The sequence below is a fragment of the Sus scrofa genome, chromosome 3, assembly GCF_054392235.1.
Source record: "Sus scrofa isolate SSC_HxYL_T2T_F1_AM1 chromosome 3, Sscrofa_HxYL_maternal_Yorkshire_Landrace_v2.0, whole genome shotgun sequence".
NCBI lineage: Eukaryota > Metazoa > Chordata > Mammalia > Artiodactyla > Suidae > Sus > Sus scrofa.
The window spans coordinates 26973109-26987417 of NC_139385.1; the positions used below are offsets into that span (position 1 = coordinate 26973109).

Sequence of the window (14309 nt, forward strand, 5' to 3'; positions counted from 1 at the left end):
AACAAAAACCACACTCCAAGCCCAATAAGGAATAATTTTGAAAACACCGATCTTGAGTTTCAATTGTGGAACCTCTCTTTTGATTCTTCTGTCCGACGTCCTGTGTGTGAAAAGCCCCATCGCCGTGTGCAAGAGGGAGCTCCTGAATATCCCTGTGGCTTTTGCACTTGGCCACAGGCCTGGGTGTGGGTTCAGGGTGTCCATTTGTGGTTCTGCTGGCTGGACCTGGGGCTTTGCTGGTGCTGTAATGTGGGAATTTGCCACCACTCCTCGGATGGCAGGGTCTAGTCAGCACTGTCCCCTCCCCGCTGAACGTAGAGCAGCCTTTAAGGGATCAAAACCTCTATGGTTCTCAAGCAGGGGTGATTTTGCCCTCTGGGGGAATATTGGACCAAGTCTGGGGACACTTCTCATTGTCACAACGTGGGGAGTAGGGTGCCATTGGGATCGAGAGGGTAGAGGCCAGGACAATGCCGTGCATATATAATGCACAGGACAGCTGCCCACAACCCAGGATTCTCCAGCCCCACTGGCAATAGTGAGACACCCCCGTGTAGGTGCATGGGCGCCGTTTCCATTTCTACCCATGGGCTGAAAAAATTCCACCGCGGGATACTTGTCCTGCTGTCGACAGGGAAAAATGCCCAGTCTAAAAGTGGAGAAGTATGTTTTATTTGGGCAAACCTGAGGACTTAAGCCCAGGAGGTGGCCTCTCAAGTCACTCTGAGGGATTGCTCCAAAGTGGCAAGGGAGGAGCCAGGACTTATAGGAGTTTTTGCAATGAAGACCAGGTGGTGGGAACATCAAATGATCACTGTTCATTAGAGAAAACCAGATTATCTCGAGTTAAGGAATTTCGTCCTTTTCTCTGTATGGGAAGATGCAAGAGCCTGGGCTCACTGAAGTCATTCCTTTGACTTGCACCTTAGCTGTCCGGGGCCAGTCACCTCGGGGTGACGGAAGGCGCTGAGGCCAGTCACCTCGGGGTGGCTGTAGGGGGCTCGGTGGCTGCGGCATCCTCTGTTTGCTGATATAAGAGGCAGTGTTTCCATGTCACGCTGCCTATGTGACGACACCGTGCCAGGAAGAGGTCGAGTCTGTTCCAGAGCCCCGGCCAATGGCTCTCCTGTCTCTGTGTTGCCAGATTGAGCGGCGCCTGGACACCGTGCGCTCCATGTGCCACCATTCCCACAAGCGCCTGATGGCCTGCTTCCAGGGCCAGCACGGCACCGACGCCGAGAGGAGACACGTGAGTACTGGGTGGGACTCAGGGCCTCGATGCTTGCATCAGTGAGCGGCCTCTCACCCTCTCTCTGCCAATTTTCCATGTGGCATCGGCAGGTCGGCCTGGCTACCTGTGCGTCACATCACCACTCACGCCCAAGACACCTGCCTGACCGTACCATTCTTTTTTTTGTTTGTTTTTGTTTGGTTGGTTTTGTCTTTTTTTTGTCATTTCTTGAGCTGCTCCCGCGACATATGGAGGTTCCCAGGCTAGGGGTCGAATCGGAGCTGTAACCGCTGACCTACGCCAGAACCACAGCAACGCAGGATCCAAGCTACGTCTGCGACCTACACCACAGCTCATGGCAATGCCGGATCCTTAACCCACTGAGCATGGCCAGGAGTCCAACCCGCAACCTCATGGTTCCTAGTCGGATTCATTAACCACTGAGCCACGATGGAAACTCCCCATACCACTCTTTTGTGCTTAAGAAATCCCTGAGCCGAAAGCCTGGTTCCCTCTGAATTCTCTCCAGGTGCTTTACAAGATTTGTCACTGATAAGAGAATGGACACTTCGGTTAGGCGTCCTTTGATGACGGCAGACAGCTGAAAGCCTGGCCTTAGAAAGTAGGATGTATTGGTTTACTAACCAAAAAAGTCCAGAGGTTGGGATGGCCTTGGAGGGTGGAGGGCTTGGTCTGACTTTTCAGTGATGTACCCAGAACTCCAGTTTCTTTCCTTCTCTCCCCTCAGCCTTCTTCTGCAGTGTCTGCTTTACCCCTCACGGGTGCAAGCTGGCTCTGAACAGCTTCCATGGGCTACCGGCTTCCTTGAGCATGTCTAGCAGGTGTAGGGAATGTGTCTACCAGTAATTTTTCTTTTCCTTTTTTTTTTTTTTTTTTTAGCTTTTTAGGGCTGCCCCTGCTGCATATGGAAGTTCCCAGGCCAGGGATTGAATCAGAGCGACGGCTGCCGGCCTCCACCACAGCCACCGCAACTCGGGATCTGAGCCACATCTGCGACCTACACCACAGCTCACAGCAACACCGGATCTTTAACCCACTGAGCGAGGCCAGGGGTTGACTCCACATCCTCATGGATTCGCTTCTGCTGAGACAAAGTGGGAACTCCCTCCAGTAATTTTTTCTTAACAGGGTGAGAAAACTTCTTTTTCCACACCCTCAGTAGGTAGAAACCTCTTCCTGTTGTGTTGCTCTGCATCTGGTCATGTCCTCTGTTCCTGAACACGCCCCCTCCTACTCCCCACCAGTTACCCTGGGTTGAGAGGGTGAGGGTGGGTGAGGAGATGGGATTGCTGATTGGCTGAAGCTAATCCCAGGTTCACCCCAGAGCATGGGCTGTGGTCCTCCTCTGGCTCATAGGCTTCATGGAGACCAGGATAGATCCTTAGGAGGACTCAGGATGCTGCGATAGACAGGAGGGAGGATGGGCTCCAGGAAGCAATCGAATGTCTCCTCCAGGGTACGTTTGTTCCGAGCACCCAGGTCCCTGGGTCCCGAAGCAGACCACAGCAGCTTTTGTTCTTGGTTTTGCAAGTTCCCAGTTTATAAGCATCCACTGACCCTTAGAAAGCCCATATAGGGTGTTCCTGTTGTGGCTCAGCGGAAACAAATCTGACTGGGAACCGTGAGGTTGCGGGTTCAATCCCTGGCCTTGCTCAGTGGGTTAAGGATCTGGCGTTGCCGTGAGCTGGGGTGTAGGTGGCAGACGCAGCTCGGATCTGGTGTGGCTGTGGCTGGGGTGCAGGCCGGCAGCTGTAGCTCGGATTAGGCCCCTAGCCTGGGAACCTCCATATGCCGTGGGTGCGGCCCTGAAAAAAAAAGACAAAAGACAAAAAAAAAAGAAAGGAAGCCCATATAACATTAAGGTGAGTGTTTCAGCGGCACACAAGGCAGCTGTGACTTGCCATATTGTTTTGTTTGTCACCAGATGTCTCACGAGGAAGAGCTGGTTTGCAGAGGATCTGTATCACTCTTCTACTTCCTGCACACATTTCTGGCCGTCCTGACAGTAGGGGTCACTCCCCTCTTGCACAACACGTCCTTTTCTGTGGTGGTGCGTTATCAAAGGAGCAGAAGTTTGCATACAGCTAGGGTTCCAGAACAGCTTGCGGCAGGTCCCATCCCTCAGACCCAGACCCAGTCCGCTGGTCCCACTCCCTCTGCTCCTTCGTGTTCTCTTGCCTGGGCTTCTGCTCTGCCTGCCCTTGTAACATCATTTCCCTACGGCTCTGCCCTTCTCCTCTTCCTTCTCGCCACCATCACATTCCTGGGGCCACCTCCTCCATTCTCATGGCATCTAACTGATGTGTTTATCCAGGGACTTGTAAACCACTCTCAGCCAAGCCGAAACTTCCTCCTCCCCATTGTCTCTTTAAGCGTGCACAACCACTTCTTCCTTCTGGGTTGTCTCTTGAATTCCATCCACTGTCTTATGCAGACCAGAAACTGGAAGGTTTTATTTTATCTCCACCCACCCACCTCCCATAGCTGCTTGATTAGCAAGTCCTATGATGCTCTCTGTATTTCTTTCTTCTTTCTTCTTCTTTTTTTTTTTTTTTTTTTTTTGTCTTTTGTCTTTTGTCTTTTTAGGGCTGCACCCGTGGCCTATGGAGGTTCCCAGGCTAGGGGTCTCATTGGAGCTTCAGCTGCCAGCCTATGCCACAGCCACAGCAATGCCAAATCCGAGCTGTGTCTGCGACCTACACCACAGCTCACCGCAACGCTGGATCCTTAACCCACTGAGCGAGGCCAGGGATCGAACCCGCAGTCGGATTCGTTTCTGCTGCGCCACGACGGGAACGCCTGTATTTCTGGCATTCCTCACGTCTGTTCCATCTTGACCGCCTTCACCTTAGTGCACACTGTGATTACTTATCACCTGGACTGTTGCAGTCACCTCTTGAGCTACATTTCCTGCATCGAATTTCCTTCTTTTCCAGCCTTTTGTTAATCTGATCACTAGAGTTGGTTTCCTGAAATACATCCTTCTGCCTAAAAACCAAAAACCAAAAAGCAAAAAATACCTTAAGCCCCTAGTTGTTCTCACCAGGGACCAGAATTACACTGCTGGGAATATTCGGAAATACGTAGACTTTTTTGGATGCCGTAGGTCTGGGGGACACACCTGGCATTTGGAAGCTGGGGACCAAGATGCTAAACATTCTGCAGTGCCTGGAGGATAGTCCCACGCAAGGAAGTGTCCCATTACACCAGTGGTGCTCTGGCCAGGGACACTGGCTGGTTCCCCTTGCCTGGGTTAAAGTCCAGGCTCTTTTTGTTTTTTGACTGAAATATAGTGGATTTACCATATTATGTGAGTCTCAGGCATACAACATGGTTGGGTCAATATATTTATAGATTTTACTCCTCTAAAGTTACTACAAAATATTGGTTCTGTTCCCTGTGCTGTGAAGTATATCTTTTTTTTTTTTTTTTACTCTTTATTTTATTAAACACTGGAAGAAACCATTATACATAAGATAATAAGCTAAGGAAATTTATTACAAAGGCATGTTAATGCAAGAAGTTAAATTTCAAATCAGGAAATAAGATTGCAAAGCCTCTTCCTATCAACATAGCAATTTAAGAAAAATAAATGAAATAAGAATCAATTTTATTTGGAAACCTCATAACGCAGATTATATGACAGCACCACAATTGGATTTTTTTTCCTCCTTTTTTGTGTGTGCTGATTCACTTTTTTTTATTACTCAAATGAATTTATCACATCTGTAGTTATATAATGATCATAACAATCCAGTTTCACAGAATATCTTAACGTCTGAACCTTTGATGCCTTAAGCCCTTCATAATCTGATCGCATTTCCCTTATCAGTCTCAGCATCCCACGCTTCCTCCCATTCATGCCCTGTGCCATTGTTCATCACACTTCAAAGTCTCGTTCCTTGGGTCTGTTTTGTGACCCAGCCCAGGTGTCACATATATTCATTACAAACAAACAAATTAAGTATTTAGCAAACACCTACTGAGTACCAGCACTGGACCTATAAATAATGAATGAGATGTAGTGTCTACCTTAAAAGGTGCTCCCAGCCCACAAATGAATAATTATAAAACAACATGCTAAACAAACTAGGCACAGTGTAGTATGGGAGGACCGAGAATGACCACCAGAGGAGGAGAAGGGTAGTCAAGGAAGGCTTCCTGGAGGAGGTGGTAGCCTCGCTATGAAGGAGGAAAATGAGTGGCAGGTGATATTCCAGGCAGCACGGACAAAGGTGCCTCGCCCTCATTTCTAAAACTCGATGCCTTCGGCTTCCTGTTCCAACCTCAAACCAACGTGCCCAAGACAGGGCTCTCAGGATGTTTCTGCTCTGCCTGTGGGAAGAGAAGTCACCATGGAAACTATTAAAGATAGGGGACCACAAGAGATCTGTCCCATGAGAAAATCACAGCAGTCTCTCAGGCTCTAGAATGTACAGGAGGAGCCTCACACATCAGAAGCTCTCATGCGTGAGTTTGCGTTGTGCCTCAGTGAGTCATGAACCCAACTTGTAGTATCCATGAGGATGTGGGTTTGATCCCTGGCTTTGCTCAGTGGGTTAAGGATTTGGTGTTGCTGTGAGCTGTGGCATAGGTCACAGGCACGGCTCGGATCCTGCATTGCTGTAGCTGTGGTTAGGCAGCAATTGTAGTTCCAATTAGACCCTTAGCCTGGGAACTTCCATGTGCCACAGGTGTGGCCCTAAAAAGCAAAAAAAAAAAAAAAAAGAAAAGAAAAAAAAAGAAGAAGAAGCTCCCAGAAGAGGCAAGAATTGGAGGGAAGAGAGACAGGGCAGGTAGCCTTCTTAGCCCAGGCTCTTGACATGTCATAGCTTATGTTGCTTTAGATCTGGAATTACTTCTTTTTGTGCAGCTGGCCTGCATTTTATACATTAGGAAGCCCTCAGCCCTCTCCTTGGAGGAGTTTGATGTTGGTAGACAGCGTCGTCATTGATGAGCTCAAGCGTCAGATAAGCAGAATGTCCTCATTTCTGCACAAGAGGCAACGGGACTGTTGTGGCTTTGGAGTCAGGGCCTGGGACCCACACAAGTCAGTTACAACAGGCACTTGAATGACACTCGTCAAAATAAACTCCTCCCTTTATGATTTACACCCATAGCCCCAGAGGGCTCCAGACTTACACATAATGTATTTCTCTTTTCTCTTGATCATTGTATGTATCCTACACTCAGTTCCCTTAGAAAGCAGCATAACTAAAACGGACAGATTCTCCTCCATTGTGCTCAGAGTACCCGGTTCCTCATATCTTCCTGGTCTAGACATGTGGAAGCTGGAAATGTTTTCCATATGGGGCAGATGAAACCCATTCTTTTTTTACTTAAAAATAACCCGGAGTTCCCGTCGTGGCGCAGTGGTTAACGAATCTGACTGGGAACCATGAGGTTGCGGGTTCGGTCCCTGCCCTTGCTCAGTGGGTTAACGATCCGGCGTTGCCGTGAGCTGTGGTGTAGGTTGCAGACTCGGCTCGGATCCCGCGTTGCTGTGGCTCTGGCGTAGGCCGGTGGCTACAGCTCCGATTCGACCCCTAGCCTGGGAACCTCCATATGCCTCGGGAGCGGCCCAAGAAATAGCAACAATAACAACAACAACAAAAAGACAAAAGACAAAAAAAAAATAAATAAATAACCCGAGGGAGGCGTTCCCATTGTGGCTCAGTGATAATGAACCCAATAGTATCCAGGAGGACGTGCTTTTGATCCCTGGCCTCGCCCCGTGGGTTAAGGATCCGGCATTGCCATCAGCTGTAGTATAGATGGCAGATGTGGCTTGGAGCCTGTGCTGCTGTGGCTGCGGTGTAGGCCAGCAGCTGCAGCTCCGATTTGACCCCTAGCCTGGGAACCTCCGTATGCAGCAGGTATGGCCCTAAGAAGCAAAAAAAAAAAGCAAAAAAAACCAAAAAACAAACAAACAAAAAAACCCAAGGGACAGAAGAGATGGGGAAATATATATTTGCTGCTTTTTTTTTTTGTCTTTTTGCCGTTTCTTGGGCCGCTCCCGCGGCATATGGAGGTTCCCAGGCTGGGGGTCTAATTGGAGCTGTAGCCACCAGCCTACACCAGAGCCACAGCAACACAGGATTCGAGCCGTGTCTGTGACCCATACCACAGCTCACGGCAACGCCAGATCCTCAACCCACTGAGCAAAGCCAGGGATCGAACCCGCAACCTCATGGTTCCCAGTCGGACTCCTCAACCACTGAGCCAAGACGGGAACTCCCTGCTATTTATTTTTAAATTTCAATCTACTGCTTTGAATGGGCTGTCCATTTACATGGTCAACATCCATAGTATGCAAAAGAACCTAAAGTGAGTTGTGATGGGAACACAATGGAAGATAATGCGAGAAAAACAATGTGTGACTTAGTTGTAGAGCAGAAATTGACAGAACATTATAAATCAACGATAATAAAACAAACAAAAAAAGAACATAAAGTGAGTTCTCTTCCAGCCCTGTTCCCTGGGCACCTGTTCCCCTCTCCAGGACCACCAGATTGCCAGTTTCTTGTACAGCCTTGCAGAGATAATTCTATACCATACAAGCACATATGGGGATAAGAGTATCGGGTGAAGCCCTTCAAAAGCAGGAGAGGCAGGCGACATGCCCATGGTCAAGGCAGAGCAAGGTCCTGGCCCAGCAACACCCTGGGTCTTTGACGTGAGCACCCTTTCTACTGGGAAGGCAGAATTCCCTGGGGAACCGCAGCGTTGAAAGCACTTTTTGTTGGCAGATTATGATGCTTTAGCCAACCCACTTGCTACTTTCCCGGCCTCATCTGCCCATATTCTGAGGTAAGCCATCAGCCAGGCATGGAGAGTCTGCACTAGGGCTTGGACCCAAGGTGCTGGAGTCTGGTTCTGCCCCCTCACTGAGGTGCCTGGCCAGACCACCTAAGCCCCCTGGTCTTCACAGGTCTTGACAATACCATTAGAACACTAATCAGATAACCCTCATGGTCATTTCCAGCTGAAAAACAAATCTGATAGGAAAATGAGGGACTTCGTGCCTCAAAACCTTACAAAGCTTTTTGTGTGTGTGTATGTATTAAGCTATTTTCAGATCTTTAACTAAAGCTAAATCTTTATGATCACAGCCAAATTAAGAGGCATGTTTAAGAATAAGTATTCTAGGGAGTTTCCGTGGCAGCTGATGAGTTAACGAACCTGACTAGTATCCATGAGGATGCGGGTTCCATCCCTGGCCTCGCTCAGTGGGTTAAGGATCTGGCATTGCTGTGAGCTGTGGTGTAGGTCACAGATGCAGCTCAGATCCTGTGTTGCTGTGGCTATGGCGTCGGCTGGCAGCTGCAGCTCTGATTTGACCCCTGGCCTGGGAACTTCCATATGCAGCCCTAAAAAGACAAAAAAAAAAAAAAAAAAAAAAAAAAAAAACTATTCTGCAAAAGTTTTTGAAAGTGAGCACTTCATTGTATTTATTTGTCATGATACTCAGAGGCAAGGTCAGTGCCTGATCAATTAGTAATTGTAGTAATAGCAGAAACAATAGCAGCTAACTTTTAGTGAGTGCTTATCACATGGTGGCTACTTTGACCTTGAATGTCTCCTTTAGTCAACAGACAGCCTTAGGACCCTCATGCTGTTAGCCCCAAATTCCAGGCATGAGGAAACTGACACAGAGGTTCCGTCACACAGCTCATACCTGTGAGATCCGAACTTGAACCCAGACAGGCTATCTCTTACCTGTGCAGTTTGCACAGAAGAGAAACCAGTGACTAAGCGTCTGAATCAGGTAATTGAAGCTGAGTGTCAACGATAAGAAACAGAAAAAGACAACACATTGTCTTCTGCCTTCCAGAAAAAACTGCCTCTGACAGCTCTTGCTCAGAATATGCAAGAAGCATCAACTCAGCTGGAAGACTCTCTCCTGGGGTAAGAACGGGCTACTTTCAGAAAGAGAGCCAAGCCCCTGTGGGCCGGTGGAAGTGGGTGGCGGGGTGGGGTGCAGGGCAGCCACCTGTGGGACCAGAGGGACCGGGAGCACGATGGCCTCTGCTGGGAGAACAGCCAGGCCCCGTGAGAGGCCCCTGGGATGCTAGAGACTCTTCCTCTTCGCAGGAGCGAGGACGGACGATATGAAAGGCCGCTATTGAATTGATAGGGTCAATATTTATTCCACTGAGCTTGGATATAAAGAACTCAGTCCTGGAGTTCCCATCGTGGCGCAGTGGTTAACGAATCCGACTAGGAACCATGAGGTTGCGGGTTCGGTCCCTGCCCTTGCTCAGTGGGTTACGGATCCGGCGTTGCCGTGAGCTGTGGTGTAGGTTGCAGACGCGGCTCGGATCCTGCGTTGCTGTGCCTCTGGCGTAGGCCGGTGACTACAGCTCCGATTAGACCCCTAGCCTGGGAACCTCCATATGCCGCGGGAGCGGCCCAAGAAATAGCAACAACAACAAAAGATAAAGAACTCAGTCCTGTCCCTGGTGCAGGCATTGCTTTCAGCCTTCTAAGCCCTGAACAGTCCCTTCCAGCCCTTAAGAGTGACTTCTTTTCAAGGCAGTCACCATCATGTAAAATGTCTTTTCTAAATTATTTGGATTTTTTTTATAGTGTGCATGTATTATACAAATAATTAAAGGATCTCATAATAAAGCTGTTTTGATTATAAGAGGGAAGGCTGTGCTTCCCATCCACCTGCTTCTACACAAGGCCAGTGCCCTCTGAGCCTGTCTGCTCCCTCCCGCTGCAACATGGGCCTCCTTTCCCAGCTGAGTGTGGCCTTCGGACTTCGAAGCCCCATCCTGGGATCTGCCATGCTCTCTACCCTACAGTTCTCTGCTGTGCTTTGAAGGACCCTGCCTGTGCCGGGCTCCCTAGCAGATAGCAAACAATACAGAATGATGAACTTTCCAGACAATTTAAAAGATTTTCAGGGGTGTTCTCGTGATGGCTCAGCGCTAATGAACCCGACTAGTATCCATGAGGATGTGGGTTCGATCCCTGGCCTCGCTCAGTGGGTTAAGGATCCGGCCTTGCCGTGAGCTGTGGTGTAGGTCACAGATGCTGCTCAGATCCTGTGTTGCTGTGGCTGTGGTGTAGGCTGGCAGCTACAGCTCCAATTTGACCCCTAGCCTGGGAACTTCCATATGCCTCGGGTGTGGCCCTGAAAAAAAAAAAAAAAAGAAAAGAAGAAACTATTATCAGGGAGCTTTTGAGAATACTTGCTTTTTACCTGACTCGAGGACCTCATCTTTCAGTGAAGGGTCACCTCCCAGTTTACACGGATCCCACACATGTACACACAAAGCAGACTCGAGATGGGCTTCTTCACTTTAAGGCACAAACATGTGGACTTGCGCCCTAAATTGATAGGACTTTTATGACTCTCTTGTGTGTTCCCATCGTGTGGAGAGCAGAGCCTGCAAAGCGTGGTGAGCAGGGGCCGGATTTAATGGCCGTCTGTTTGTTGTCCGGGCGTCTTGTTTTTAAAGGAAGATGCTGGAGACGTGTGGGGATGCTGAGAATCAGCTGGCTCTGGAACTCTCTCAGCACGAAGTCTTTGTCGAGAAGGAGATTGTGGACCCTCTGTACGGCATCGCTGAGGTGGGTGCTTTGCCGAGGAGCTGAGACTGGTGGGGGCTGGCCCTAAAATGTCAACATACTCAATGGCTTTTTTTTTTTTTTTTTTTTTGCTTTTTAGGGCTACACCTGTGGCATATGGAGGTTCCCAGGCTAAGGGTCGAATCGGAGCTATAGCTGCTACACTCCAGCTCACAGCACCGCCGGATTCTTAACCCACTGATCGAGGCTGGGGATCAAACCTGCAACCTCAAGGTTCCTAGTCGGATTCATTTCTACCGCGCCACAACGGGAACTCCAGGAATCAGTGGCTTTGCCATTTCCTTCTTTTTGGAAATAAGGGGTGTAAGTTGGGGGTCCAAAACCTTGGCCTAAGAGAAAAAAAAAATAAAAATGTTAGTAAGGACAGCACTTTCGAATGTGAAACTGAAAACCTCAGAGCTCATCCCATTTGATATTCTGTCTCTTTTTTTAGGTGGAGATTCCCAACATCCAGAAACAGAGGAAGCAGCTCGCCAAATTGGTGTTAGACTGGGACTCGGTCAGAGCTAGGTAAGGTAAAGCTGTAAAGCATAACCACTCATGTCATGTTCTGTCGCATCCCCTGCAACTGTCCCCACTCCCAACACGCATAAGAGGTTGACCGCTATGGGCCAAGATGGAAATTGACACACATTTACACACTTGGCCACACACTGAGTCACAGCCTGCTGACACCTGCTTTCAGGCCTCATTCCCCAAGAGTGGCAGTGGGATGCTGTTAGAACACCCTATTCTTAGATAACCGACAGAGAAAGGAGACGGGATTGAAAAAAACCCTGAGTATGTATATCTGGGAGAGAGGGATGGTGACGGACAGGTCTCAGAGTGCTGCTCTTGGAATAGCACCGTGGTGGAGTAAGTAGCTTTGCGATCTGAGCAGCCCCTAAGGGTCCCCCTGTGTCCAGAAAAACCCCGTGTGGTTACGATTATTTTTCACAATCAAAAGTGTGGGAGTTCCCACTATGGCCCAGTGGTCGGGCACCTGACTAGTATCCATGAGGAAATGGGTTGGATCCCTGGCCTCACTCAGTGGGTCGGGGATCCAGCCTTGCCGTGCATGAGCCGTGGTGTAGGTCGCAGACACAGCTTGGATCTCGCGTAGCTGTGGCTATGGTGTAGGCCGGCATCTATAGCTGCGATTTGACCCCAAGCCTGGGAACTTCCATATGCCAAGGGTGCAACTGGAAAAAGACAAAAAAAGAAAGGAAGAAATGCAGTGCTCAAAAGGGAAGAACTAAAAAAAAATTTTTTTTAATATTTAAAAATGGGAGGAACTTGGAGTTCCTGTCATGGCTCAGTGGTTAACGAATCCGACTAGGAACAATGAGATTGCGGGTTCGATCCCTGGCCTCGTTCAGTAACCAAGTAACCATCCAGAGGGCTGATGTCAGATGACCAGTCTGTAAGTGCCCCGTGGCCAGGCTCCAGCCTCAGCTCCATCCCTGAGGGCCTCTATCAATGAGGCATGTGAGGGGACTAGGGAGATAGCCACCACATACAGGGGTTGATAAAGCTTTTCAGTGAAGGCCCAGATAGTATATATTTTTAGCCTCACAACCCAGATGCTCCTTGTTTCAACTCCTCAACTCCGCTGTTGTAGCATAAGCCCTGGGCAATATCTAAATGAATGAAGCTGGGTTTCAATAAAACTTTATTTACAAAAACAAGTGGCTTTGCTGACCCCTTCTTGGTTAGCTCCTTTAATCGTCATTGTACTCTTGTGAAGCAGGTAAGGTTTTTTTTCTGTTTGGCTAATATATGGAGATACAGCCATCATTTCCTGGCTCTCTAGATAGATGCCCTATTTTTTTTTTTTTTTTTTTTTAGGGGCACACTTGTGGCATATGAAGTTCCCAGGCTAGGGGTTGAATTGGAGCTGCAGTTGCCAGCCTACACCACAGACAGCAACACAAGATCAGAGCTACATCTGTAACCCATACCACAGCTTATGGCAATGCCAGATCCTTAACCCATGGATCAAGGCCAGGGATTGAACCTGAGTCCTTATGGATAACTAGTTGGGTTCGTTACCATTGAGCCACGATTGGAAACTCCCCAGATTCACTATTGACCTAATATCTGATCCCTGGAGGGGAAGTAACATAAAAATGCCCCTTTATTAAATGTATAAATCAATTGTTAAGACATGTCCTGAGTTAAGAAATGTTGAGATGATAAAATGTGCCTCTAGGGAGTTCCCACTGTGGCACCGGGTTAAGAATCTGACTGCAGGAGTTCCCATCGTGGCTCAGTGGTTAACGAATCTGACTAGGAACCATGAGGTTGCGGGTTCGATCCCTGGCCTTGCTCAGTGGGTTAAGGATCCGGTGTTGCTGTGAGCTGTGGTGTAGGTTGCCGATGCAGCTCTGATCCCATGTTGCTGTGGCTCTGGCGTAGGCCGGTGGCTACAGCTCCGATTCGACCCCTAGCTTGGGAACCTCCATATACCACGGGAGCGGCCCAAGAAATGGCAAAAAGACCAAAAAAAATAAATAAATAAAAAAAATAAGGCAGGAATCTGCGGTAGAGTTTTTTGCTGGAGATGAAGCAGAATGTTCTAATGGTTATAAGGGTCCTCAAGAGGAGCAAATGACTCCCAGTGGCACAGGGAACATTCTCCATTAAAGCAAAAGAACATGGGGAGGTTTCATGGCAGAAATCCCAGGATTAATCACCGGAGGAAAGGGGTTTCATGGCTTGATTTCCAGCAGGGAGGCTTAAGTGCGACAAAATGTAGTCAGTTCTGCTCGGAGCAGAAAGCTCCTCTCAGAACTGCCATGTCCTGTCATGGTAGGAAGCCAGTGTTGCTTTTGACTGTTATTCTTAGAGGATAACCTTGCTGGCGTCCTAGGTACAGAGACTTGTCCCAGGTAGAATCAATCTGGGGGGAAGTAGTGGTCCTGGAACTTAATGGCTACCCCTGTGCTTTGTAGGTGGAACCAGGCTCACAAATCTTCAGCAACCAACTTTCAGGGTCTTCCCTCCAAAATAGATACCCTCAAGGAGGAGATGGATGAAGCTGGAAATAAAGTCGAACAGTGCAAGGTAGGCGCATTCCCTAATACATATGCACTTGCGTTAATCTTCTGGTTTTTGCAAATGATGGATGAAAGGTCAACTATTGCAATTTATTTAATGTTTTACATAATTCCTATTAGAACCCCCTGATTCATAGTCAAGGTGTTTCTTTTTTTTTTTTTTCCTTCTTCTTTCTTTATTTTCCAAGATTCTACATTATTTTATCATCGGAATAAAGCATCATTTTATAAAAAATTTATGTAGGATATTTTTAAAAACTTGGCAAAAATATCTAAGCTTGTTCAAAGAATGGGGGAATAAAAGAGAAAACTATAGAGAAATGTAAAGTTGCAGCAATTAAGACAGTACATGGTAGGCACAAAACTAGATCCATGGAATAGTATAGGTTTTCAAGAACGAATGCTATTAAATATAAAGG

The 14309-nt window shown here is 48.1% G+C and overlaps 1 protein-coding gene across 11 annotated transcripts in view; it reads left to right on the forward strand.

Annotated features, from left to right (window-relative positions):
• The window catches only part of ARHGAP17 (Rho GTPase activating protein 17), a 108256-nt gene that overhangs the window by 52693 nt on the left and 41254 nt on the right, over positions 1 to 14309 (forward strand). For all 11 annotated transcript variants that reach the window (XR_014840515.1, XR_014840516.1, XR_002341006.2 and 8 more), the window contains exons 3-7: positions 1145 to 1249; positions 9087 to 9160; positions 10723 to 10834; positions 11286 to 11362; positions 13786 to 13897. Coding sequence is in view for 6 of the 11 variants with exons in the window: in XM_021081341.2 (XP_020937000.2) it covers positions 1145 to 1249; positions 9087 to 9160; positions 10723 to 10834; positions 11286 to 11362; positions 13786 to 13897 (480 nt within the window). In the remaining 5 variants the exon portion in view is untranslated. The remainder of the gene's footprint in view (positions 1 to 1144; positions 1250 to 9086; positions 9161 to 10722; positions 10835 to 11285; positions 11363 to 13785; positions 13898 to 14309) is intronic.